The 27,878-nt window shown below is 39.9% G+C and overlaps 1 protein-coding gene across 1 annotated transcript in view; it reads right to left on the reverse strand.

The window, feature by feature from the left end:
- The window catches only part of LOC110380713 (obscurin), a 73,329-nt gene that overhangs the window by 13,183 nt on the left and 32,268 nt on the right, over positions 1 to 27,878 (reverse strand). Inside the window, exons 7-43 of the mRNA XM_064043470.1 lie at positions 25,594 to 25,686; positions 25,177 to 25,479; positions 24,408 to 24,561; positions 23,341 to 24,318; positions 22,444 to 23,256; positions 21,882 to 22,127; positions 21,147 to 21,288; positions 20,625 to 20,815; positions 19,403 to 19,524; positions 18,700 to 18,835; positions 18,118 to 18,295; positions 17,475 to 17,652; positions 16,872 to 17,062; positions 16,252 to 16,407; positions 15,341 to 15,461; positions 14,769 to 14,929; positions 14,245 to 14,420; positions 13,674 to 13,842; positions 13,367 to 13,485; positions 11,902 to 12,735; positions 11,655 to 11,756; positions 10,635 to 11,456; positions 9,270 to 9,551; positions 8,680 to 8,913; positions 8,268 to 8,457; positions 7,600 to 7,790; positions 6,921 to 7,147; positions 6,144 to 6,319; positions 4,078 to 4,256; positions 3,773 to 3,898; positions 3,404 to 3,537; positions 2,887 to 3,032; positions 2,236 to 2,414; positions 1,505 to 1,701; positions 1,002 to 1,160; positions 496 to 740; positions 52 to 177 (exon numbers count right to left, since the gene is read on the reverse strand). Of these exons, the coding sequence (XP_063899540.1) occupies positions 52 to 177; positions 496 to 740; positions 1,002 to 1,160; positions 1,505 to 1,701; positions 2,236 to 2,414; positions 2,887 to 3,032; positions 3,404 to 3,537; positions 3,773 to 3,898; positions 4,078 to 4,256; positions 6,144 to 6,319; positions 6,921 to 7,147; positions 7,600 to 7,790; positions 8,268 to 8,457; positions 8,680 to 8,913; positions 9,270 to 9,551; positions 10,635 to 11,456; positions 11,655 to 11,756; positions 11,902 to 12,735; positions 13,367 to 13,485; positions 13,674 to 13,842; positions 14,245 to 14,420; positions 14,769 to 14,929; positions 15,341 to 15,461; positions 16,252 to 16,407; positions 16,872 to 17,062; positions 17,475 to 17,652; positions 18,118 to 18,295; positions 18,700 to 18,835; positions 19,403 to 19,524; positions 20,625 to 20,815; positions 21,147 to 21,288; positions 21,882 to 22,127; positions 22,444 to 23,256; positions 23,341 to 24,318; positions 24,408 to 24,561; positions 25,177 to 25,479; positions 25,594 to 25,686 (9,176 nt within the window). The remainder of the gene's footprint in view (positions 1 to 51; positions 178 to 495; positions 741 to 1,001; positions 1,161 to 1,504; positions 1,702 to 2,235; positions 2,415 to 2,886; positions 3,033 to 3,403; positions 3,538 to 3,772; positions 3,899 to 4,077; positions 4,257 to 6,143; positions 6,320 to 6,920; positions 7,148 to 7,599; positions 7,791 to 8,267; positions 8,458 to 8,679; positions 8,914 to 9,269; positions 9,552 to 10,634; positions 11,457 to 11,654; positions 11,757 to 11,901; positions 12,736 to 13,366; positions 13,486 to 13,673; positions 13,843 to 14,244; positions 14,421 to 14,768; positions 14,930 to 15,340; positions 15,462 to 16,251; positions 16,408 to 16,871; positions 17,063 to 17,474; positions 17,653 to 18,117; positions 18,296 to 18,699; positions 18,836 to 19,402; positions 19,525 to 20,624; positions 20,816 to 21,146; positions 21,289 to 21,881; positions 22,128 to 22,443; positions 23,257 to 23,340; positions 24,319 to 24,407; positions 24,562 to 25,176; positions 25,480 to 25,593; positions 25,687 to 27,878) is intronic.

The following is a 27,878-nucleotide window of genomic DNA, read 5'->3' on the forward strand; positions in this document are numbered from 1 at the left end:
TTCCTTTACACCCTATACATAGATGTCCTGCTACATTATAACGTTGCTTACCACTCGACATCGGGCTCGGGTGTGCCGGTGGCGCAGGCGGTGAACTTGGCGCTCATGCCGCGGAACACCTCGATGTCGCCGATCTTCTTCAGGAACTCGGGGGGTTCCACCTTCTGCTGACGAGCGCTGAAGAGACAGTTTATCAGTTTATAATCGATTACGACTTTTTTATGAACTGATAAGTATTAAAGCTCGAGATTTAAATTTTTAGCCTGAGAGGGATTTGGTAACAACGAAGAAGAAAGAAGTATAACAAGGCTTTAGTTCAAGACTGAACCATTCTTTACGAGACAACTGATGACAATCTTGCTTTTATAAATGAACGGACAGTTTTAATTAAACCATAAAATTTCACACATACGCAATATTATGGTAAACTTAGTAGGTAAATTGTTGGTTGAATGTAAGTCATTTACAAGATTAAGTAAAAAATGTTATACTTACATCTTATCCACAACTTCAAGCTTAGCCTCACAGCTAGCCTCCCCCTCCCTGTTACTGGCCACACACTTGTACCGTCCCGCGTCGCCCGCCACCAGGTCCCGCACGTACAAGCAACACGCGTCGCCGTCACGCTTGATGTTGTACTTGTCGCTGTGACGCAGCGGGACGCCGTCCTTGTACCACGTGATGTCCGGGAATGGGATGCCGAAGACGCGAGCCGGGAATTTCGCGTCGAATGTCGGTAGCTGGGGATTGAGAATTTAAAGGTCAATTCGTGTCGAGAACGTTGAGGTTTGGGATAATCAGATTTGATAATGATCGTTTTCAAGGTCAAGGTCAAAAGTTTTTTTTTATTGTATACTTCTAACAATACGATATCTAAAATGGACTGTAACTATGGTATTATCAGATATTTATATATTTTAGCCATAATTCAAGTATACCTACATAGCTTCTCTGGCTTTATGTCGAAGTATAAATAGTAAAGTATTCCAAGAATCCCTCACCTGCTGCAGATCAGTGAACTTCTGCGAGAATGTGGGCGCGGAGTAGACCTTGCGCACATTGATGGTGCCTTCTGAAGCATCCTCGCCGAGCGGGTTCACCAGCTTGATGCCGTACACGCCCGCGTCTGGGAGTTCTACTGGGTTGATTTCTAGGCCCACCTGTATAAAAGTTACTGTAAGTTTCTCGGACACTTATAATTATTTTTTAAAGGGAAATAATAAAGATTTTGTTAAGGTTGTGGGTCCATTTAGTTTATTTTCTTAGAATGAAATATTCAAGGTAAACTAAGCAATCTGCTATACTAATGGCCAGTTTTACCAGTTGACCCTATATGGCCAGATAACGTGTTACTATTGGTTTCACGGGCCTCATTTAGCAATACCTGTCATAAAGTATAAGCAACATTTATCTGGCAGACACCATTAACAATCAGATGACTTACTCCTACTTTATCCGTAATAAGTAAAACTAGGCATCATAATTAAAGGCATCAAATACTTACCCTCTTGCCATCACAAGTGAGCCGTATCTTCTCGCTCGGCTTGATGGGAACTCCGTCCTTAGTCCAGCTGACCTCAGGCACGGGGTTGCCGACAAACGGCGCGGACACAGAGAGCGGCTGCCCCTCCTCGGCGGTGAGGTCGCGGAGACCGTGGATGAAGCGCGGACGCTCTTGTGGGGACGAGTCGTCGGTACGACCTGAGAAGATGGGCATGATTGTTATTTTGGGCGGTAACAACTTTGGATATTTTTTGAAAGGATTAAAAAGGCCAGAGCAAAAATAAATTTAGTTCCTTTTACATTATTGAGAATGTCAGTGAATATCTATGGATATTTCCTGTTATTTTCGGCCAAACTAAGCACATAAGTTGACGACTTTCTGAGTTTTCATAAAACACATTTTATTCCACTAATATCTGTGAGGTGTGCTTATGTATATCGAGAAAATTTATTTAAAGTAGAATTTTTATATGAAATACTTTGAAACTGTAAACCGTTAGTACCACGAAATGCAAGAACGCTAGGCAACATGCATAAATCTAACGGAACCATTTCTTTCAGCTTAGGAGTCCCCATATAAAAAATAAGTACTTTGTTGAAAGAGTAAATTGGACTTGAAATATAAATAACAAGTACGTATCTACCGCATTAGGCACGTCCTTTAATGGTAGATTTAAAGTTGTGTGTGTGTAAATAAATAAATGTTCAGCTTCTAATTCCATCAATACTCACCAGCAACAGTAAGATCAGCATTGCTAGAAGACTCCCCCTTATCGTTAACGGCAGTGACGCCGTACTGCCCGGCGTCGGCCGGCGTGGCCTTGTCGATGAGCAGCGCGTGAGTACCGTCCGGTTGGGAGACGAGGCGGATGCGTTGTCCGTCCGGGACGATCTCTTTGCCATTGTGGGTCCTAAAAGGATTATGTGATTAGATTGTTTTGATATTATTAGGGATGTACCTTTAGATTTTATAACATACTATGTATCTACGAAGTTTGAAGAGATGTTTAGGGGTGGTACATTAGGGTAGAACATAGAGGGAGTAGTATAGGTAGAATATAAGTGAACAAATAGGGACAGTTCATAGCGGTAGTACACAAGGAAGTATACACATAGACGGAGAATTATTAATATCTGATAGCTGAAATGGTAAGAGATTAGAGACGTCTCCAATACCTTAAGGTATCAATCTTTTTCTTGTCAGTTGTTCAGATTTTTTGGCTTCAGCATAATTTGCAGGACTAATACTTGTAGTAGTACTTAATACTAATTTAACTTTCAAATCTATTAGGCACATGTGCATTTATCTAGGTGCATAATATAAGGGGTACTAATGAACTTCCTAAAGCTAAAGGTAGGTACTCGTGAATTTTATGTACTTACCACTTGAGCGTAGGTGGTGGGTGTCCCAGGATCTTGACTTCAAGTTTGACAGGGAAGCCTTCGATGACCTTAGTTGGCTGCAGCTCAGCAATGAACGCGGGCTTGCGTTCCTTCTGACCTACTTCTACCTTTGCTTTGGATTCCACCTGGGGAGTAATTTGATTGAGGAATTTTATATAACACAATTGAAAAATGTTCTTAAATCGAATATCACATAAATACCATGTTAAACATGTTGGATGGAACGACTACCCATCTTCCAGAATTCAGTTACCTGATAACTCGATACCTCTAAATAGGACTGATCATGAACATAGAACAGGAATAAGAGAGATTTAAGAGAACCAACCGCCTTTAGAGTAGTTTTAGTCATTCCATCCGACTGGTAGGCTGGACATACCTTAATCATGTTTTAGATTTAGACAAATAAAGTGTCTTTATCTTTAGACGACATCTATTTAAATTTCAACTCCTGATTTTTTATTAAAAAATAGCTATGGTTATCCCAATAGCTTACCTCTCCAAGCTTGTTGGTGACAGTGAGGGAGTACACTCCAGCGTCTTCAGGCTTGCAGCTGTCGATGCTCAGGCCAATAAGGCCGCCCGGCTGGTTGATGAAGTTTATGGCTTGAGATGGACGCACTGGCAGACCTGGGTAAATAAGGATTGAAAGATTAGTGATGTGAAAAATCGTTCAAAGTTGTACAAGCTTTTTAATAGCATATGGTCAATATAGTCATATTCTTCGCTGTATAAAAAGAGGAATTTATGATCCTTTTTTGTGTCTCTGTTTTACCTACGGTCAACGCAAAATAACTGCAGTTAGTGTTAATAAAATTAATTGACCTTGACCTTGAATTCTCAGTTGAAATCTTTTTTTACGTACCGTCCTTGAACCACTTGATCTCAGGCGCTGGGAAGGCCATGACTCTGGCTTCCAGCTTGAGTGGCTGGCCAACGACGGCCTTCACGTCTTCCAACTCTTGGCTGAAGGATGGCTTCCTTGGTGTGGCTGTTGAAATAGTAAAAATATAAATTATGTTATTCCTCTTAAAAATAAGATTTGACGGCCGTGTTTTTTCATATTCCAATTGAGTTGTCAAATTTTTCATCTCCCCATGCGATGCCGAGTTTCACCATGCCGTTTGGTAGTGCTATCCCACTAACTATAAAGTTGAACATTGCACTCACGGTTAACAGCGACAGCACAGAGCGCGGAGCTGTCTCCGTGCGGGTTGGAGATGACGAGCTTGTAGGCGCCGCAGTCGGCCGGCGTCACCGCCGCGATGCTGAGCTTCACTGTGCCGTCGGGCAGTGCTGTCTGCTGCACGTGGGAGTCTTCCGGAGATAGGGGGACGCCGTCCTTGAACCTGGTCATGAGATTTTTGTTTATTTTTAAATCTCTTAAATAGAATGACCTTGACATTGACCTTGAAAAAACAAGATTTGTTTGGAATGATATTTATGCTATTGCCTTAAGATGTACATCAAATTCTCGTTCACTATTATCGTAAATCATAATTTTAAAGTGCAAGGTCAGTCTTCAAGCAAACCTTAGAAAAATCTTCATCAAATTGAAAATAAACTTATAACAGGACATAACTAATCAATATACCTACTTTTTTCTTTATAGCACACTTCAAGGTCAAGGTCAAACACCAAAATTACCTCAACCCTTAAGATAAAACAAGGTCAACGGCGGATCCAGGGGGTAGGTCACAAGGTCATGACCCCCCCCCCCTGGGCCAGGTTCAGGACCTATGAGGACCAATAATTGAAATGGTTAAACAAGATGTTTTATGTCTTTGTTATAAGTATAAGATAATTTTTATTCCGAGTGAATAGGTAGATACCTACATAGTTACAGGTAGAGTAGTTTTGCTGAAGAATTCGTGCTCGCAACGCTCGCTCTCTATTCTTTATTTACTCTTTATCCCTACCCAAAAGGAGGAAACGGGACGGGTTGTCTACATTACATGCTGTATCTCATGCAGGGCCGTCTTAACCTATGGTGCGGGGTGTGCGAATCACCCGGGCGCCTCGATATCAGGGGCGCCGCGGGACGCCCCACCGCCAGGAAATTTCGAAGAAATTACACCCGTTCGATATGGAACTTCCACATTGTATCATGATACTGACAAAAAAGTCGCCTTCGCTTTGTTGGATTGATCATTTTGATTATTTTTAACTTTTAACATCCTCCAACTAAGTGAAAAATTTCGCGCTCGCTTCGCTCGCGCAATATTATATTTACTTTGCCTCGATAACTTCATAAGTCAAATATAGCAAAAAAAAAATATTTATGAAGTCCTCAAAAACAAAACAGTTTGCGCTTCCGACTGCTTGTTACTTTACAGCGCTTTTTAAAACTTATGAAATTTTTGTGTCCCAAAATTAAAAAATTTGCGCGCTCGCTTCGCTCGCGCAAATTTTTACAATTACGTTGTCCTGTCTCGACTTTCATAACTTAAATCTGGCCAACAGTTTGAGCCTACAATGATTTGGAAACATTTTTTTAAGTCCTTTACCTACCAAAAAAGTGACTTTCGTTCGAACGTTCTTATTTATATTCCTTGTAAAGTACTTCGATCAATATGTACTACTCAAAATCTTTCAATAGATACATAGGTGGCGCTTGGGTGATGATTGCACCCAGGCACATGAGCTAGAGACGGCCCTGATCTCATGAACCCTTACCAATAGTAAGACAATTGAAGTTTTCACAGAAAATGTTTTACTGTTCAAACGTTTAGTCTTCAACCTGAACAAAATTCTTGCGCTTTCTTATATTTGTCATACAGCAAGAAAGCGTTTTCATCTACTTTTAGTTCTCGAACTGAAAAAAAAAATTCGCGCTCGCTTCGCTCGCGTATTTTCAATTTCGCGCCTCTGATTATGTCCAAGAAATCGCGTTCGCTCAGCTCGGACCATTTTCTACATAAAAACACTTTTTTAACCTTAGTCCTGGACCTGAACAAAAATTTTCGCGCTCGCTTCGCTCGCGCTTTTTTGTTTGGCACATGTGTGTAGTCTATATACGAGAAATTGCGCTCACTCTGCTCGGGCCATTTTCTACGTGAAAATACTTTTCTTAACATTCGTAAAAATTTCGAGTTCGCTACGATCGCGTTTATTGTATTTATACTACTACTTTTAATATTAAAAGAAGACTTGACCACGACTGTGTGACCCCCCCCCAGGCGCCGAAGCTGGATCCGCCCTTGAACAAGGTCAACAATTCAAGGTCATCTACTTACCACTTGGCAGTAGGTATGGGACTGCCGTCGAGCTTAGCCTTAAGTTCCAAAGGTTCTCCCTCGTCGACGTCCTTCTGTCGGTCGAGCTTGTGCGCGAAGCCGGCCGCCTTCTGTTCTAGAGAGATAGGTGCCTCGCACGACGCCTCGCCTGCTAAGGATACTGCGCGGACCTTGTACTGTAGGAGAAATAAAACGTATAATTGTGGTGTTGGTACATGCAAGGAAAAGAATGAACTTAACACTTCTAAAAAGGAAGGATGATCAAAGTAATTTTGCACAACTAAACGAAAATTCATTGCGTTTTGCACTCATGTTTTGCACAAATTTTACCTAAAATATGTACCATGTTCTTTAAATTTTAAAGGATGGTAAATGGTATTTTACATGCTTGAGGTACCCCAATTAATTAGTTTAACTTTTTACAAATAACTTGAATGACATCAGCACAAGATTAACAGCGTCTGACTAAAAGATTTATATTTTCTTAATTATAATTATTTTAGTTACATCATCATCCTCCGAGCCTTTTCCCAATCATGTTGGGGTCGGCTTCCAGTCTAACCGGATTCAGCTGAGTACCAGTGCTTTACAAGAAGCGACTGCCTATCTGACCTCCTCAACCCAGTTACCCTGGCAACCCGATACCCCTGGCTAGACTGGTGTCAGACTTACTGGCTTCTGACTACCCGTAACGACTATTTTAGTTACAATTTAATTATAATTATAATATTACGTTTTTGCATTTCAGCGTATTTTAAAAACCTGACTACAACTTACCTTGCCAGCATCACTAGCATTGAAGTGCTTGATCTCCAGCTCACTGTCCACCTGACCTCCCACCTCAGTGGTGACCTTATGCCGTTCATCATTGCTGATCTCCTCACCATCCTTGTACCAGAGCACGTCGGGCTTGGGTACTCCGTCGCAGCGGACCTTGAGGGTGACGTCATCGTAGTCTTTGACTGACTGCTTCTGAAGAGGCTTGGTGAATACTGGTACGCCAGCTGCAGAAGGGAACATTGGAGTTAGCAAAGTGTTTAGATTTGATGATGACTTGTAATGAGTAAACCATGGTATAAATAAACAGTCGAACAAGGCTATGATATATCTTTTGCAAGATGGTAGATAACCAATTGGACGTCTGTAACAAATACATAATTCTTTGTATACGAATTTAACAACCATGATTTTCAAATATTATTTAAGTACACTATTAAAACAATGATCTTTATAAGTATTTTTTCCTTTTCCATTTTTTTTTCATCATGTCTTCACTACATGGTATAAAATAAAGTCGCTTTCTCTCTCCCTAAATCTCTATATATGCTTAAATCTTTAAAATTACGCAACGGATTTTGATGCGTTTTTTTTTTAATATATAGAGTTGTTGAAGAAGAAACTTATATAGTATCATCATTGCAGCATTGGTCGCTAGTCGTCACTAATTCCAACTTACTATGCACACTAAGCCTGGCCTGCTGCGAGGTCTCCCCGACATCATTCTTGGCGATGAGCGTATACACCCCCGCGTCATCCACGCCGACCTTCCTCACAGTCAGCTTGTGCACCTCCGCCTCGCCCGCGCCGCCCATGTCCGAGACGATGTCGTAGCGGCCTGAGGGCTGGATCTCGTAGCCGTCTTTGTGCCTGGAGAAATAATGTGGATGTATAGTTTGAGTTAATTGTCTAAACTACATAGTTGTCATCATAATCAGCCTTTTTTATCTTCCCAATGTTGGACACAGGCGTCCTCTCTACTACACACAGAAGGGTGTTCTTAAATAAATATCAAGTTATATAATATAAGATAAGGAATAAATAAAACAAGGAAAGAAGATAAATAGTACACAAAACATAAAAAAAGCTAATAAAATGAAACCCTTATTTGTACGCCCTAAAAGGCCAAACATGATGGGCTTACTTTATATTATTTCTGTAACAACCTGCATAATTCCTATGTTGTGCGTTCCTGTTTATACAAATAAATAATCTTGTATTTTGTAAAGACTTAAAATGCTATGATTTACAGAATGTTACATTACAGGCGTGGTCTACCGTGTCGCTAGCTTTTATGACCGTACAATAAAACTAAATGTAGCACAGTTCTCAACGAGCGATACTCACCACTTAACCTCAGCAATAGGATTAGCCCTAACATTAGCGATGAAGGTGGTCTCCTCATAGGGCACAGCGGTGACGTCCTTGAGCCCCTCGATCTCGGGCCGCAGCAGGATGTCGAGCCGGGCCGAGCTCTCGCCCACGCCGTACTTGTTCTTAGCTACGATCGTGTACTCCCCGGTGTCTGTGTGACGACCTGGGCGAGGGAAAAAGGTTAAATTATTTAATAATATAACATAAATTATTAATAATTTGGTAAGAAATCTTTACAAAAAGAATATGCATAACTATCATGTGCCCAGACTTTTCCGAACTATTTTGGAGCCAGTTTTCAGTGTAACTGCATGTAGTCCTACAAGCGAATCTTTAAGACATAGACACATAAGACCTAGAGAGGAAAAATAGGACTATTACATACCAGTAGGAATTTGCAAAGTGAAAGTGCACTCCTTCAATCCATGTTCCAGATCTTTAGTATCAGCCGAAGTGATGATGTTGGCGCTAGGAGTGAGCTCGTTGCCGTTCAGCAGCCAGGACACGTGCGGCTGAGGATCAGCCGTGCACACTGCCTGCATGGTCACTGGCTCCTTCTGCATCACGCGCTGAGCTTCCAATGGCGTCGTGAACTTGGGCTTGCGGAGTTCAGATTCGGCTGTTGACGTATAAATAATTATCAGCTTTTGTGACAAAATATAGGTGAAATCATAGATAAAGAATAGTAGATGGATCGGCAATCGAATGATTTTTAGTGAAGTCGAAAATGAAATACATACATCGGGTAAGTGACTTTTTCATGTCTGAGGAAATGTTTGCTGTTTTTTTTCTACTTTAAAATCAGTATTTACATGATTCTTCATTCTTTTTTAATAAATATTTTTCAAAGTATCTGGAGTTATGTTGTTAAGAAAGACGTTTGAAACATGCCACATATACGAGTCTCTATGCAGTGCCGAACTATCAGAGAAAGTAGTGGGATTCTAAATGTATGTCAGAAATAGAATTACTTACGTGACACTGACAACTCAGCAGTCTGAACTTGCTTTCCAAGATTATTGACGATCTCGCACTGCCATTTGCCAGCATCCTTCATCTGAACGGCATCGATCTCCAGCTTGAAGAGATCTCCATCATTGGTGATGTGGACCCTGCCGCAGGGCTTAACTTCCTTGCCGTCATGGAGCCAACGGATGGTCGGTTTTGGAGTACCGGAGACTTCTACTGAGTAGACTAGAGGGAGGGACTCGTACGCATGTCCGTCTTTCATGCCGCTGCCTTTGACTGTGGGTGGTGCTGTAAGATTGAAGGTGTCGTGTCAGATATAGGTACTGGCTTTGGTCGGGTTGATGTGACATCAGCCCGACCAGGTGTGAAGGATAGCGAAGCAATAGGCCGGGAGAATAACAGAAAAGGACTAACAATTTCGATTGAAGTACCAGTTTGCTTGGAAGTATTTCAATTTGAAGAATTGAGGTAATTACTTTAAAATTGCTAATTATAAATAAATTTCACATTTTGCCAATAGTTACACCATTGATAAGTTTGTTTTAGTACGCTTTAGCGGTAGGCCGAAAGATGCAGGAATGCGATAGTAGAAGAATTTTGAAACGAATCAAATGATGTAACTTAACATTTTCTATGTACAGAAGAATAGTTCAGAAAATTGACATCACATTCTTAAGCCTAGTATTGAGGAAGCCCGTTTAAAGAAAGTGTGTATGTACATAGTATATTTTCAATAATTTTGCAGTATATACAGCAGTTAAACATTTTACCTGACGATACATAAGGGTACTTACAGCTGCTCCTCCTATATAATGGATAAATGAGTATTCTACAGTTTCTGTGCTTTGTGTTTGTATACTTACCATTATAAGTTGTGATACTTATACAATAAGGACCATAATTGCATACAGCGTAAGTAGCATGCAAGCGATGCACTACATTTAAAATATATTTCGCTTACCTTGATGATATGATGATAGTTTTGATCGGACTAGTACCTCTGCCGCACCGAGCCCCAAGTATTAGTATGCCAGAAGGGAATGTTATTACGCATGCGTGCTAAAACAAACATACGACAGCATTAGTCAAATGTGGAGAGACATTTAGAGGACAATTAAATGGAGACAATCTGCCATTTTCTCAAGAAGGTGAAAAGATTGAAGAAATTATCAGTTCAGGTTTAGTTTGCAGTTACGAAGAAAATGACAGATTAAATGGAATCAACATCAGCAATTTCCGATTTCGGATTCAAAGCTCATACTTTCATGTTATTCTCCCCTGACATACAGTGCGTAGCGTTACATCATCAAATATCAGCCTCTGTCATCGTACAACGTCCCCTTTTGTTTAATATTTTGATATAACATTTACCTTTTTCGTCTTCCACATTTAGAATATCATCTAGTATGCTCCTTTGTCTCTGGCTTCGTTTCAGAAGGGCTTCGATCTCGTCATCCTCCTCCTCTTCAAGTATAACTAACTTACTATCATTCTTCCTCTTTCTCTCAACCGTCGTTTCAGTTACATCTTTCGTAATGTTATCATAATTCTTCACGGGGCTTAACACTAGTTCTTCTATAATTCTATTCTTAACGTTATCAATTTTCTTATCGACAGATTTGTACTCGTTTTCGTCGAATTCCTTCGATATGTGTATAAGTTTTTCTGTGATGTCGTTCTCGAATATCTTTTGCGACTTCTCTCTCACTATTAGTGATTCTTCCTCGTCTTCGCCTATGATGTAATCTTCTTTGAAAGAAGATGAGCGAACATACGAGTCTTTGCTGAACACTTTTCTAGTTTCGTCAATATCGAATATGGATTTGGAAAGGTCTTCGATGGATATTTCTCTGGAGAGTGGTTCGTTCTGCCAGCTCATCTCGTCTTCGGAGACGGACATGATGGACACCGTGCGGTTTGCCCCTTGTCTGCCGCACCTCGATGCTGTGTCGGCCTCTGAGTCTGTTGCCGGCTCTTCGATAATACCATAAGTGCCCCTCCGAATATGATCAGGTATGCTATAATGCCCCATCTCCGTCAAGAAATAACTATGGCTAGCTATTTCTTCGACTTCCAGTGAAGTCGTATGGGGTTTGTTTGGCTGTATCAACCGCCTGCCTCCGAAAAAGTCATCGTCATCATAATAAAGTGATGTTGACGTCATTTTGTGTAAAGTGTGCGTTTCCGCTGGACCTACCAGTTAAAATAGTATTATGTTGATTTTAGGTAATATAAAGGTTTAAAAGGGACAATTAGATAGATGAAACTAATGCGTTATTGATAACTTTGGTTTAAAGTTGAATTTAAGCAATCTCGTTTAATGAAAGTAAGTTAGTTGATGATTGATGGATGTTAGAATTGGGAAGACAAGGTAGAAAGCTGTATACTGACCTGAGACGATAGCGCCATGAGACCGAGTGCTGCTGACTTTAGACATAATAATAGCCCCGTCCTCGCCTGTCTTGAATGTAGTAACAGTTTGAAAAACTCGGCCTAAACATAACAAATCACACTTGGGTTGTTAAAAACACAGTGTTAAAAGCATGCATAGTTGTGCGCGAAAACATGAAATTCTCGCATACTAAAAGCTGTTTGCTGAATCGAAGAGAGAAAGCGTCGAAGCGTGTAATGTTTATACCTTCAGTTTCAGCACTTAACGGTTCTTCCACAGACTGTTTTTTAACCGATTTACGTTTGGGTGACTTGATCTCTTCAGCGATAGGAACCTCTTCGATAACCTCAGGTTTGGTGGCACTCTTCTCTCCAGCCTCCTTCTTAGTAACGACCTCCTCTACGACAGGTTTCTTATTCTGTTCGTTATGGTTTTCGTCCCAGAATGACTTCTCTTCGGCCGTTTCTGGTTCAGAAAAGGATTTTTTGCCAGTATCTGTGGGTGTTGAATCAATTTCCTCAATAGTTGGTTTGCTTGGTTTGTCTTCAACATCGTCCCAGAATGACTTTTCCTCCGCCACTTCGGGTTCAGTGACAGACTTCCTGGCTTTACTAGGGAGTGGAGTGTCAGGCTCTTCTACAATAGGCTGCTTAGTTTTTTGGTCGTCAGCGTCATCCCAGAACGACTTTTCTTCTGCCACCTCTGGTTCAGTAATAGATTTCTTGGCCTTGGCGGGTTTAGAGTCAACTTCTTCAATCGTGGGCTTTTTGGATTTCTGGTCATCGTCAGCGTCATCCCAGAAGGACTTTTCTTCAGCGACTTCGGACTCAGTTATCGACTTCTTTGCTGCGCGGGGTGATGGCTTATCAACATCGTCAACACTTGTTTTCTTTGCTTTGCCATCTTCTTCATCATCCCATATAGATTTCTCCTCGACTGTTTCCGCCTTGGCTAGCTTAGCGGACTTTTTCTTCCCGGAGTCCACGTCATCTTCTATGGCTTGCTTCGCCTTTTTGCTTTCGTCATCAACTTCACTCTCTACAATAGCTTCCTTATTCAACGTCGAATGAATCTCTCGCGCTATTGAACACAATGAAAAAATGGTAACAATAAAATATGGATTATTAAAATGGGCAAATGTATCAAATTATAGACGTCACAAATGGTAAGTGAAGGTTTGTGCAGGACACAGTGCATCGATGGTCGTGAGTGGCTACGTCAGCATTCCAGTCTATTGAATGCTTCAGTGTTTAATTTCCATATCCTAATGGTCGGTATCTAGGGACACCAAAAAACAAAACTAACGTGCGAGTATGGTAGTATCTAGGGTTCAATATCACTACTACGTTAATGCAAACTACTTTACCCGTACTTGTATTTCCATCGAAGTGCCAATTCTGTCGTTTCTTGACAGATTCTTTTCGACGGGTTTCTTGGGGCTTACCATATGCATGTGTGTAGTGTTTGTTTGTGTGTGTGTGTGTGTGTGTATGTGTGTAGTATTGTGTAGTGTTTGCTGGAACTCGTACTCGTGATCAAACCATACGTGTGTGCTTTCAGTTGAAGTGCTGATATTCAACCTCATTTGTAGTGCACAAAAATATATATTCAAAGTGAAATTTTGTGATTCGTTCTCAAAAATGATGACGTTCAAAAATGGACCCTACGGCTTGTACGAACGATGTGTATTTGTATGTTGGTGAATACTTACTATGTATGGTGACCGTGCTCTTAGAAGAGACACTACCGAACTCGTTTTCAGCTGTCACTTCGTAGTCACCGCCGTCCTCTTCCTTTACCAGAGTCACTGTGAGGTGATAGTTCTCCAATCTGTTGTAAGATGAAAAAATGTTAATGTAATCAGTATTCATGATTCTTCATATACGTAATTTTACTTTCCAAAACCCGTTGTCCTACAATAACAAATTGAAAAAAACTAGTCTGAACCTATATGTTTTATACTAGCTGTTCCTCTTAGTTGACGAATAATTCGGGGGTATTTTTGAACCTCATCTCACCTCTTAGTGTCCCTTTCGATCTTAATCCTGGCATCAGTGGTGACCTCCTTGCCGTCCTTGTACCACTTGACCTTGGGCTCGGGGCAGCCTTCCACTTCCACGTCCAGCTTCAGAGTCTGTCCAGCGTCGACAGTCATGTCGATTAGGCTCTTGGTGAAACGGGGCTTCCCTGGAAAAAATGGAGTTGGGTTATTGGTATACTATACAAAGTTACATGAGAGATTTGGGCGCAATTATGTAAGATACGCAACAGAAGTGAGTAAATATTACATAGAAAATGAGCTTTATTACCCTTTATTCAAAACCCAATTCTAAAATTTTCTATCAAACTTGTCACTTTCAACAACTTTCAAAGAGTCACGGCGGCAGAACGCAAAGACTATCCAACAATGTGGGTATGCTTTCATCCCCTCCCCCTAGAGACAGGAGACATACTGATGGCCCCACAATTATTCCCGTATCCATAGAGAGACGGGACATTTTGATGGGCCTAATGTCTGTTTTGCCAGCTGGCATTTAGTGTTCAGCTCGAATCATTTGAAAGTTTATCAGGAATACATAATATACTGACTGTTAACAGTAAACGTGGCAGAGCAGGAGTCCTCCCCCAGCACGTTGGAGACGCGGCAGGAGTAGTTCCCGGAGTACTCGGCGGACACCTCCTTGAGGATGAGCTTGTGCGTGTTGCCGCTGTCCACGCGGGTGAACACTGACTTCTTCTCTGTTATCTCCACGTCGCCGAGGTACCTGGGTGTGAACCGAGTTACATGTCGATTGTCAGCAAGGTGTTGGTGGTATTTTGTTAAGTTTACCGTAAGCTTTAATGTATATCACTTCTAGATTCTCTGTTTGCAAAGAAATGAGATTTTATTCAACTTTTTTTTACTGATATTGTCGGTTTAAATTCAGCAAGTTCTCAATTTATCTTTAGTCAATCAAAATGATGAATATAACCCATATTTATAAAAAGTGTACTCTTTGTCAATTAGTAGATAAATATCAAGGAAAGAACCATCATCTCTCTTAAAATGGCTGTATTTAGGATCAACTATAAAAGTGTTAAACAAGAAGGCTTCTAGTTATTACTATACATACCATTTGACAGTGGGTTCCGGGAAGGCTTCGACGGCGACGGTGAACTCGACGTTCTTGTCTCCCTCGCTCGCCGACTGGTCGGAGAGGCGCTGCGTGAACTGCGGGCCTGACTTCACGTTCAGAATGCACGAGTCGGAGGTGCTGCCGTGGATGTTGCGGATCTGGGAACCATGGCAATTTTTTGTAAGAAACGACGAAAATAATAATTCACAGAGTTAATTTACACTATCTGGCGTCTACCTGTTGCTATCAATATTTTAAATTTTTTAGATAAAAAAACGTGTTTGTTGTATAGATTTGGAATATTTTTCAGTAGTTGCTTTTATAGCAGGAATCTGTAAAATTTCTATTAATTTTACCGTCAAGGTTCATGAGATACAACCTAGTAGGTAACAGATGGACAGCGATAGGGTTCTGTTTTATCTTTCGGGTACGGAAATCAAAAACATTATTCCTCACTTATGGTCCTCTGAAACAAACCTTAAGGAGCTACTTTGATACATTTTTATAATACTGACAGTCCTTTTAGGCGTACATGAGCGTTATAAAGACTTCAGGTAATTAAGTCTTACCTCGCAGGAATACTCCCCGGCGTCGGCACGAGCTGCTGACGTGATGACGAGCGAGTGTGCAGCGCCCGATGACGAGATCTTCACTGTGGAAGACTCTGTTAGCTCCACCTTGTTCTTGAACCTGGATCAATATATAGTAGTTTGTTATTTGCATTGTACATATTTGTAGCAATAATGTATTTAGAAAGAAAGAAAGTGAGCATAGCAAAAATTAAAAGGAAGTATATAAGAGAATGGATAAGGGAGGGCATAAGGAAGTACCATAAAGGAGATACGCAAGGAAGTACAAAAGGGAGTATGCTAAGTAGTACATAAGGAAGTACGCGAGGGAATACATAGGGAAGTATATAAGGGAGTAAATAAGGGAGTACATAAGGAAGTACATAAGCGAATATATAAGGAAGTATATTAGGGAGTACATAAGCATAATATAAGGAAGTAATAATAAGGGGAGTAAGGAGTAAATAAGGGAGGAAGTACAGAGGAGTACATAATAAGTACATTAGGAAAAATATAGGAGAATACGCAAGAGATACAGTACATTACAGGAAGTATATAGGAGAATACGCAAGGAAGTACATACATAAGGAAGTACGCAAGGGATAATTTTAAACCTGAATTTTTGTTCTGTGATATCTATGGAAATTAAAAATGAACCACGCAAAAAATAAGTTGAAAGACTTCTTTGATCTGAATTTAAGGCTGGAAACGTAGCTATATCTGTGCAAGTCTATGAACGCGCAAGCAGCTACGCTGACGGTACGAGCGTGATTTTGTATGTGATTCGGTTGGTACATACACCGAGCACTGTTTCCAGCCTAAAACTCCTTCTTTTTAAGAAGTCGAAGAATTAAGAACCTCTTCCTTTTACAGGATTCGTTTAGAGACCACGAAATTGTTCTAGTACTTACCAAGCCACAGTAGGTGCGGGCTCGGACTCGGTCTCGACCTTGAAGGTGACGGTCTCCTTCTCCTCGCAGACCTTGTTGCCGCCCATCGTCTTGGTGACCTTGGGCGGAGACGTCACGTGCCATTGCCAGAAGTCCGAGCACTGGTTCACTTCGTTCCTGAAAGTATTTTTTGTGAATTTTATTTGGTTGGGATTTCTGAAGAGATTGCCTGTCTTCGCAAATCTTGAAAAGATAGTCTAGTTTAGGTTTGATTTTTAATTGTAATATTATACAGAAGTAGTTGGGATAAAGAGTACCAAAGTACGACCCTTGTGGAGTTTCTTACAATCTTATTTGTGCCTTGTCTTATGCCAATAAATGTTTTTTTTTTCTCTTTCTAAATAGTAGTGAACATTTTGCACATGAGAATGTTCGCAAATAAGACCCTGCAACTCCGTTGCTAGGTGGCACGACAGTTATTTCCAATTATTGCTTAAAATTTTTGTATATTGACATACATTTGTACATTTGGGTATTTCATAATGTGTTTCTTATCTACCAAAAATCCACTACATTTTGAACCAAATTTTGTCCAAATGTTTAACATCTTCAAGAAGTTCGTAGTACATATTTCTACTTACTTGGCAACAACCGAATAAGACCCCGTATCGGTAAGCTTGGCGTCTTTAATGGTGATCTTGTAGACCTCGTCTGACTCCTTCACGATGAGGATGCGGTCAGAGCTCTTGAGTTCCACTCCATCCTTGTAGAATGTCACGTCGGGAGCGGGGGTGCCCTCGATCTCGATGGTGACTGTGTGGGTGGAGCTCACCTGGAAGGAGATTTTGAGATAAATAATTATCGCAGTATAAGGAATATGAGTGCCTGATTGAATAGTAAGATCTTGAATTTTCATAGCATCTTTGACCCATAAATCATAGATGACATACATCTTAAAAATACTTTTCATAAATAGGGAAGCAGTTGCATAACTCGTTATAGGATTAATAGTACTATTGTGTGAGTTTTGTTGGCAAGGGATAAATAGCCACTCCTGACATGACTGGTACCTATACGACAGCTGAGTACACGAGTATTACTGGAAGCTGTTTGTGTACTATGTAGCATATCCGAACAGCAAAACAAATCGATAGTGGCCCTTATTTGAACGTTACACCCCGATAATATCACCCCTCCTGGATACTTCAAAATGTTATATTTAAAGCTTTTAGTATCTCTCTTACCATACAAGTCTGGTTCTCAATCTTCTTCTTGATCTTGGGAGCAGCCTTCACCACGAGATGCATGGTGGTGGAGTCCTCCCCGAGCTCGTTGCTGGCGGTCACGTGGTATTCACCAGCGTCGGCTTGTGACACGTTCTTGATAACTAGGGACATGGTCTCTTCGTCCTCGTAGAGGAATCTGCGAAGGAGGGATATGGTTAGTTCTTTATGGTATAATTTTCATAATTATCACACATTTTGTAACCATTTTTCATTGGTTCTATGTTTAGTACCACTTGTATGTTTTATGTTTAACCACACTACGAGGTAACAAGATAAAAATATGCATTAGACATCCCTTTTCTTCATGCTATTGAGTGAAAGGAGTATAAATTGATAGCCAACATTAAGATTCTTCAAATCAATCAAACATGCGTGTTGCTGGGGAGTTATTGTAGCTTGTGGCGCCACTTGTTCTTCCCATCAAAAACACTTGGGAAGTGGTCATGCAATTCTGACGTACGAAAAGTTCTGTTTATTTGCGTATTACCTAACCTAACTAAAAAAAACTTTTTTTTTAAAGTTCCTTTTGTACGTTTAAACATAATTCGCAGCTTTATCCATAACAAGATAAACCAGCTCTTTAAAATCTCATACTACTTACTTGTGCCTAGTATCAGCTTCCACATCCTTGCCGTTGTGCTTGAAGACGACGGTGGGCTTGGGGAAGCCCTTGCACGTCAGCTCCAGCATGGCGGAGGCGCCGGCCGACACGATCGCCTCACGGTGTTCTATGACGAGGGTCGGCTTCTCTGGCTCGCGGTGTAACTCGTGGACCGCTCCTGGGGGAGATACAAGTCAAGAATAAGAAGTAGGTACATAATATAAACAAGACATAAAAATAGCTTAATTGATAACCTCCTTTTTGGACACTCGGTTAAAAACAAGGATTTTAGATACTCGTGCCGGTAAGCAAAAAAGACGTGAATTTGAGATTCAAGTCATAATACTGTATAATTACATGAGTCATTGTGAGATTGCAGATAGACGATCTGACCGTAGGCAGGCAGAATATTAAAAATATAAGATCTGATAGAAAAAATTCCATAGTACTTGTTTCTCAATTTTATCTCAAGGTTACTAATTAAGGAGGGAACATCAATCCCATCAACTGTTCTGTAATTTAATGTAACTGGTATTCTATGCGCCACAAAACTGAACCAACTTGAAGGATTATATAACTTACCTTGCACAGTAAGTTCAGCAGAGCACGAGATGTTGCCGGTGCTGGTCTTGGCGACACAGGTGTAGATGCCGGCGTCTTCAGGCTTCACGTGCTGGAACACCAGCGCTAAGGAGTCTTCATCATCACCTAAGAGCACCTGTACCAAACCAGGAGAAGATCGTATAAGTAGACTGGCAAAGAACAGACGATGGAAATACAATTGGATTAAAGGCCTAAAAGGCAAATTGCATTTTTTACATACATAACGTCACAATAGTTATTTGATGTACATTTAAGATACCATATTATACAAAGGTTGGAAAGCTTTAAAAAATAAAGAAATAAATAGAAAAGTGCAACACGTAACTTTTTATCCCACCTCATCGAAGAAATTACTAAATGCAAAAGAAAATGGCGCGCGCATTGCTAATTAAATAGAAGTACCTATTAAAGTTTATTTATTTATAAAAACTCAGTTTAAAATAAAATGAGGTTAAAAATCGATCTAAAACATTAATAATAAAATATTTATTAGTTGCATCATTATTTTAAGCAGTAGTTAATTTTTTTAATTATGTATTTGTTTAAAAAGTCTTAGCAAGATTGTCATAAATGGAGTATTGCACACGATGTTCGAAATTCAAATCACTTTGCGGCTCTTGCGCTCAGATACCAAAGGGTAAAACTATTTTTTCCGAGATGGTGGGATGAAAACAATATGTACCTTAAATCTTTCTTCAGGATCGAAGTTCTGTCCATCACGTTTCCACACGAAGGTGGGCTTCTCTCCCTTGGCCAGCAGGCCCTCGCCACCAGGCGGTAGCTCACCGAAGATGTTCTTGTCATCTAGGAAATTAATATAATATTGTTTTGTATAGAACAATCAAAAAAGGTACCTTATAACATGACTTAGGCCAATTTTCATAGACTACTTAAACGTTCTTGTCTTTTTAAAACAACTGTTTACTTAACATTAAATGTGAATATTCTCTTTAAGAAAATGACGTGGTATTTATAAATACAAAATACACGGATACCTGTAGGCCACCTGATCTAAAATGATCAAGAATATACTGGATGCTTTCTCATCTGGATTTAATTAGAACGCCAAAAGAATGCTTTCAAAAATTACGCAAACCACGTAAAGAATTTTAAGTCAACAACAATTCAAAAGTATTACAAGTTCAGTCTAATTCTAGTAAACGATATTTATAGCGCAGTGATCCATAAACTACGGCTGGAAGATATCCAACTGCTTTTTAAATGTTACTCTATATTATTTATGACCCACCACATACATTCTTCATAGATTAATAGGCTATTAATTAAGACGTTGTAATTATTGACTCTATTAAAAATAGGTATATTACAAATATAATTAAATGTGGCGTTTATTTTGGATACTAATTTTAGTGGGAAGATGGCAAAATTCCAGGGCATTACATAATTTGATGAAATATTTAGCTTTGCCTTTCATCTATGTAGATGGTATTGAGTAAACAGTTGCTTTATTTATGCTTTTCTGTGGACAGACTGATAATATTTCAAATTCCAATACTCTCAGGGACAAAATGCAGCAAACGGTGGTGCCTAGTTGGACTCCGAATCACATTTCCATGTGTCGTTAGAGTAATGTTTGCGTTGAAGTATCGATAAAATTTTACTGCCACTCAATCACCACCAATAATTTTCGTTTTAACGTTCCCGTTGCACCTAAATGACCTAAGTAATAAGTCCTTATTAAGAAAGCATTATCCAATTAACACTCAAGATTCGAATAATCTTTTAAGTTTGTCAGATAGTACCTACAGCCCTAGCGCAGACAATGCAGATAGCAGTAGAGAGTATTACCAAAAGGCACTCGAAAATAATCTTTAACGTTATTGAAATAAAGGGCATATATGCTTGAACCCCATACCATTCTCACAAGAATTTCTGTAACTCACCAACAACAGTGACGGTGGCTTCAGAAGTAACCTCGCCATAGATGTTCATGGCCTTGCAGGAGTACTTCCCGGCGTCAGAAGGCAGGACATCGGAGATGACCAGCTCGTAGCAGCCGCGGTCTGCACGAGTGCGGATGATCGACACGCGGTCTGATTCTGATGTTGTCAGAATTTCTTTGTCGTCGCGGTAGCTGGGAAGAGTTGGATCATTAGAAGTGATTGAAGATTGTTGGTGACCGTATAATATCAAAAATAGTCTAACAGAGAATATAAAAATAATGATGGCGTTAGGTCTCCATTACGTCAACTAGTACATATTCGATTTAGAAACTCTTCTCAATAATTAAAGAGCCATTTTAAAGAAAATTTTATAGAACTGACTTGTTTTTCCAAAACATAATAATTATAACAAGCGAACTGTCTTCTTGTTAGATACCTATTATTTTTAACATGGGCTACACTAGAAACTTGAAACAAATATCCCTTAGATCAAAAACTAAAGCAGTGTTCATATTTACTTACAACTTGACCTCAGGATTGGGGTCGCCCTTGACATTGACCATGAAGCGCAAGTACGTGTTCTCCATAATCTCAGTATCCTTCAGCGCCACGAGGAAGTACGGAGCCTTCAGAGCATTCCTCTCCTTGCGCTCTTCAGGAGTCACTACAATTTGTTCACGGGATTTCGGACATTAGAATTTGAGAGAACAGCATTTGAGGCAGCTCAAACAATTTTGAAGAGAAAATAATCAACATTGGTCCCAAAACGAATATTTGAGTAAAATCATACCTCAAATGTTATATACACAGACATACATATATTGTAGAGGTATGTCTGTGGGCATATAGATAAAAAAATGCGGGTTATAATAATTTGTGAGTAAAATAAACACGTGTACAACAATACTGAAATAAGTGCAAAATACAGGAAAATTATTTATAGAGGTATTTGATCAGATTCCAAACTACTTGTTATACGCTTTACAATGTCTTAATCGGTGATCGCGGTGAGCATGCATACAGTAATCCAAGGAGAAAAAATACTTATTCCAATAATTAAAATAAAGAATATTTTAATTAAATTGATGATTGGGCTTGAATGAAAATGGTAGGTAATGGAGGGGAAAGCCATTTTAACTCATAGCTTTAGAGCGCAAGTTAACAATGTACCCGATGTTACTGTGAGACGCAAGCTTGTCCTACTACTTACACCACCATTTCCTTCAAACCCTCAAAATAAAGTGAAAATTCACTCACACTCCTGCACGACTAACTGAGCCGTACAATGGGCATTCCCTTTCACATTTTCAGCGATAGCAGTGTACACTCCTGCGTCTTCCTCCCTGCAGTGCTTGAGTTCCAACTTGAAGCTGCCATCGTTCTCAATGGAGATGGAACAACGGTCCATGAGGCGGTCGCCCATGGGCTTGTTGTCCTTCAACCATTTGACCTTGACATCCTTGGCGTCGCGCAGAAGGCATTCGAAGACGGCGTTCTCGCCGGCTGGGGATTCAAAGCTTGGTTATGGGAGTTCGTACGGTTATTTTTACCTCGATGACTTTATAACAGGTATGAGACAACAAAATTGCCCATTCAAAAATTTGTTCAACGAAGGTTTTGTCGCTAGTAAAATTGAGTTTGATAAATATCCCAAAGTTAACCGTACGAACTCTTACATCGATAGAAAGGAAATAATGTATCGTTTACAAAGCGTTGTTAAAGTAATGCGTTGTGTAAGTTAGTGTTCTACAAGCGTTATGTACAAGCACTAATAGTGTGTCTACTGAGATGTGACGTGTCATCCGGTGCAAGTACTTACGCTCAATGTTCTGGCCTTGTAACGTCCTCTCGAAGATAGGCTTGCCATCTTGAGATTCAGATTTAGAAATGGACCTGGCAGTTTCATAGCCAGTGCTAACTGAGCCATTGGCTATAGATTTCTTAGAAGACCTGCTTTCATAAGAGGAGCCTCCATTTTTGACTGTCTCGTAGCTACTTTCGGACTTCGAAGAAATGGATTCAACCTTGTCTCCATCAATGCTAGCTTTGATGCTGTTTCTCTTAGAAGCATACTTAGAGGCGATGCTATCAATCTTGCTCGTGGTGTCAGACTCAATACCGTAGGTGGAGCTTTCGATTTTACTTTCGTATTTAGCTTCTAGACTTGCCTCGATCTTATCACTGTCTAAACTAGACTTGATGCTATTTCTTTTAGAGGCGTACTTCGAAGCAATGCTGTCAATCTTGCTAGCAGAGTCGCCTTCAATAGCGTAAGCTGACCTCTCGGTTTTGCTTTCAATGTTAGATTCAATTCCATACTTGGAAGCAATGCTGTCAAGCTTGCTGGCAGCATCGTATTCAGTACCATACTTCGATCCAGACTCAGACTTGCTTTCATAGCTGGATTCTATTCCATATTTGGAGCCTCCTTCGGTTCTTGAAGAGTACTTAGACTCGTAGCGAGATGAGGCGGTTCCTTCTAAGGCTCCACCTGACTCGTACTTGGAGGCTTCTAAACGCGATCCGCTCTCACGTCGCGAGTATGATGACGTCAGGCCGCTGCCGCTGTCGTATGTAGACGACGACTCGTAGCGACCGCCACTCGATAATGTTCGGCTGCTACTGGAGTACTCTGGGAAATTAATGGGAGATTGTACATTGAAATTAAAGACGTAAGTGTAACCTGCACTTCTGAGTATATTTGAACATGACTTACCTCCAGTGAGCCGCGAACTGCGGCTATACCTAGACATCTCGTCTTCAACGACTTCCTCTGCGGTTACAGTTTGACCGTTACCTACAACTTGTTGTTGAGATTCGACGCCAGTGGTGCTGGCCTTTTGTTCTGTGCTCTCTTTACTTTCTTCTACTACAGATTGTTGGGTTTTAACTTCCTGTACATTAGACTGTTGAGACGCTACAACAGTTTCCTGAACTGTTTCTTTGACAGAAGTTTGTGTTTTAAGTTCAGAAACTGATTCTTGTTTACTTGATTGTTCAACAGATGATGTTTTCTCCGATGTGACTTCTTGTTTAGATTCTACACTAGATGCTTCAGTTTTAGATTGCTGAGCACTTGTTGATTTTTGAGCTGTGCTTTCAACTGTTGACTGTTCAGTAACTGATGATTTTTGAGCACTTGCTACTTTTATCTCTTGAGCCGATTGTTCAACAGTTGTGCTTTGAACTGATGTTTGTTGTGAAGTTTGCACAGAAGTCGCTTGCGCAACTTTAACTTCTGATGCAGCCGCTACTACTGTAACTTGGCTGCTTTGTGCGGATTGTGAAGCTGACGCGGTTTTCTCGGTGACTTTCGAACTTTCTACGGTCACAGAAGATACAGTTTCAGAACCGCTTATAACTTCACTCTTTGCAGCGCTAACTGAACTAACTTTAACAGATTCCTGTGCCTCGCTAACAGAAGATACTTCTGTTACTTCAGATTTGGAGATTTTAGTGGCTACCTCAGATTCTATCGACGCTTTTCTTTTAGTTTTGAGTTGTTGAGCTTCCTCAGTGGTTGCTACTTGAGTAGTAGTAGCTTCTACGCGAGAGCGTTTTTCTTTGGTATCTACTGCTTCTGCTTGAGTGACCTCAGCGTGATCTCTCTTCTTCTTTTTCTCTTCAAGTTCAGCTGGAACCGCTTCTGTTGGTAGTAGCTGAAGGTCGTCAGCTGCGTGTTCGGCTAGCGCAACTAGAAGGCGAAGACGAGTAACAATTTCAAAATACGAACAAGTAAAGCAACTTTAATATAATCTAAAGCAAAGTCAGGTTGTTACTTACCGACGTCACTAGCGTGTTTTCTGATTTCACCGAGCCAATTGTTCTTGACTTGCTCCTTGTGAGCAGCAAGTGTTACAGCGAGCGGTGGATCCTTCTGGCAGAGTTGGAACTTGAGAGGTTCGGCAGGGTTTTCCTTGATTTCAACCTCCGGTAGCTGTGTGGAAATGGAACAGGGTTACTTATTTTAGTCCGGAAGCTGATTATGTTCGGTAGTTACCCGACTACCACGCCCCAGTTTCATTCATAAAACTTACAAGTAAAATGGCAAACTTTTCAAATTTGTAGAAAATTAAAATATAAGCCCCAAAATCGACGACATCTCGTGAGCTTGCCTTGCTTCAGAATAGCGAAACAAAATTAACACTCCAATGCCATCACAAGCCGCTACTTCAATGACACAATGTCAATGTCTTGTAGCAACAACATTTAATTTTCACTAACAGAGTAGATAAAATTGTCAAGATAAAGGATACTACATAATACTCGTACATTTCAGACGTAATTCTGGAATATATCCAAATGGTCAGTTTTTATTGACCTATTTTTGGAGTTGCATGACCGTGTGTTGGTGAATGGGGATATAGTTAGAATGAGTATGCCGTTTCCCGAGAAACAGCTGTGAATGCTTCGATAAATGGAAGGAAGATATTGTCGAATTTCATGTTAGATTTAGGTGTAAAGAATAGCATAGCAACACAGCAATGACCTAGCTCGAAACATTGATGATTAATAGGGAGAAAAAAATATTTTAGCAAAAATGTATACCAACCTTGACAATATCCTTCAGCACAAACACGGAGCGATCATCCGAGACCCTCTTGACTTTACAAACGAGGACTCTGGCCTTAAAGAGGAAGACGTATCTCTCTCTCGCCTTCCCTTCGGCGTCGGTGACAGTAAACCAGTCGTGGGTGAGCAGACGTCCAAGCTTGTAGATGTTACCGCGAAAGCCTTCGATGCTAGCGATGAATTTGTTGTCAGTAGCACGATTCGGAACGCTGAGAAAGAGTTCCAAGGCTTTCTGGAGGTCAGTGCAGTCTTCGCCTAGCCGTTTGGAGTATTTTACGAGTTCCTGTGAAATAAATAAATTAAGACAATGGAAACAAAACCATTTATCTCACTAGTGCCAAAACACTATTAATAAGAGTGTGTTTGGAGGATTTAGCAAATGCATGTAACAACCAACCTTAAGCAGTAGCTGATAGTCGTTGATTCTTTGAATAGGAAGCTTTAGATGTTCGGCGATACCTTTGTCGTCCCTGAGGCTGTCTGCTAAATCCTAAGAACAAAATAATATTCATCAAAACGATTAAATAAGTCCGTGATTTAAAACAATAAAATCCTAAAATAAGCGTAACATTCTTTGGATCTATTAAAAAGCCACAACTTGGCGACATGGTAAAGAACAATAAAAACATCAGAATGCTTGCCAAAACAGCTTGTACAGATCACCCAGACATAGTAAAACTAGTATTACTATAATAACATAGAAAATGTTCAAAAAAACATAAACGTTAAAAGTATCGAAGGCTTTTGATAGATCTGACACGAAAGAATGAAAAAATATTCACTTTAAGTAGATTCTGATTAATCATATGATGTAATGGACAACAATGCATAAGACCAAAATAACGACACTAACCCTGAACATCTACAGTTTGTAAACCGGGGTAAACAATCAGTCCAAGACGCTATAAACCAAACCAATAAACGAGATCATGTTATTTTAAGTCCACCATTCCATTTCTCCATGAATCTCGTGCTGACGATAAAATAGAAAAGTTTATTTTTAAACGTTCCCACCGCATGGCCTTGTGACGTCATCTAATGGGAAACATTTTTAACGTTCTTCTGAATTGCAGTGAAACTGGAAGTTTTCATTTTTACTGTTTCGGTTTTTTGATCACGAAAGTAATGTGCATTAACTCTTACATTATGTATTAAGCTTTTCTTATTTACTTGGTCAATACTCAATTGTAACTACTACATTGACAAAGGTAATGTTTATTTAAGCGCCAATTTATCTGCAGAAACATCAGTAAAATTGGTCTACAAATATGAGTATATTATCAATTTGTTTTGAATTCGAAAATACCGTGTCACGTTAATCCAGATATTATTCTTCTTTCTATCCTAATTTATCTATCTATAAAATTAGTCAGCTGAACGTAGTAAATGTAACCTTCCTTTCGTTCGTGTTCGAAAAAGCCTATGACAAATCCATGATCCAATTAAATCACTTTATCGCCTACTACTAAAATATCAATCGTAGTACAAATATCAGCATTACGGCCGTCTGTTCCAATCGAACGTGCATAATTAATAGGAGACGCGTCTAAAACATTCGTCGGATGTCACAGTAATTGCTCGTCGATGTTGGCACCAGCTCAACGCGAACAATATTGACTCCGTGTTGCAACTGCTCCGGTAAACTGTTCGTTGCTAAGTTGTAAAATGTGTCTATTGCTCAAAGATTTACGTTAAATGCTCCTATTGTTGCTTTTCTGTTGCATGTTTGTACGATCGTAGAAAACTAGTCAACAGTAGCCTGTCCGTCATTGTTCATCTCGTTGGTAGCTACATATGTTGCTATTAGTTAAATGTGTATAATAATTTAAGAAAGACACAACAATTGCTATAGGGACTGGGACTAATGAGATGAGACGTTTACCTTTGGATATTTATTAGAAAATGTTGACTCACAAGTTAGATAAGTAGATAAATAATAACGTTCTCGACTGAGATGAAGGTATTGAAGGTTTGTGAAATGTTGTGATTTGATCTAGCGTCGTCAAGCTAGCTAGCAAGCTAGAAGATAATGTTATCAATCATTAAGTTTGAATGCTAAAATGAAACAGTAGAGATGATTATTGCCTCACTAGTAAACACAATCAAGAAACCTATGTACGGTAGACTGCACATCAGTGGTAACTGTCATGCACCTTAACTCAATAGCAGTAAGTACGATTTTCATATAAAACTGTTACCACTGATCTGAAGTTGACTGTGCATGTTGTCTGATTCACAAACTCAAGAGGCGTTTTGAAATCGATTTGGTTGCACTCCACACAAAATTGAGTTCAAGCCTACAATACAGTCTACACTCTACAGTAAATAATTTGTTTTATATTATTATGTTCATTTTGTGGTTTCATAAAGTGGCTGAAATCGTGCATGTTTCTGACAGATCAAAGCTGTATTAAGCAAAATAGCCAAGTATGTTTACGAATTAATTACAAATTAACCAAGTCACAAAAAGATATAAATGAAAGTGAGATGCATGTAAAAGAAACGATTTTAACTCTACAATCTTATGATTCCTGACACGAACCTAATGGAAGATCCACATATCCTAGTAAGAACAGAGTGTTTGAAACTATAAGTACGATACACGTTCGGAATGGATCTCTCTCACAACACAGTATGCATCTGATTCCACTCTCTATTGAATTGGGTTACAAAATGCTTGTC

The sequence above is a fragment of the Helicoverpa armigera genome, chromosome 3 (assembly GCF_030705265.1).
Source record: "Helicoverpa armigera isolate CAAS_96S chromosome 3, ASM3070526v1, whole genome shotgun sequence".
In the NCBI taxonomy this organism is placed as follows: domain Eukaryota; kingdom Metazoa; phylum Arthropoda; class Insecta; order Lepidoptera; family Noctuidae; genus Helicoverpa; species Helicoverpa armigera.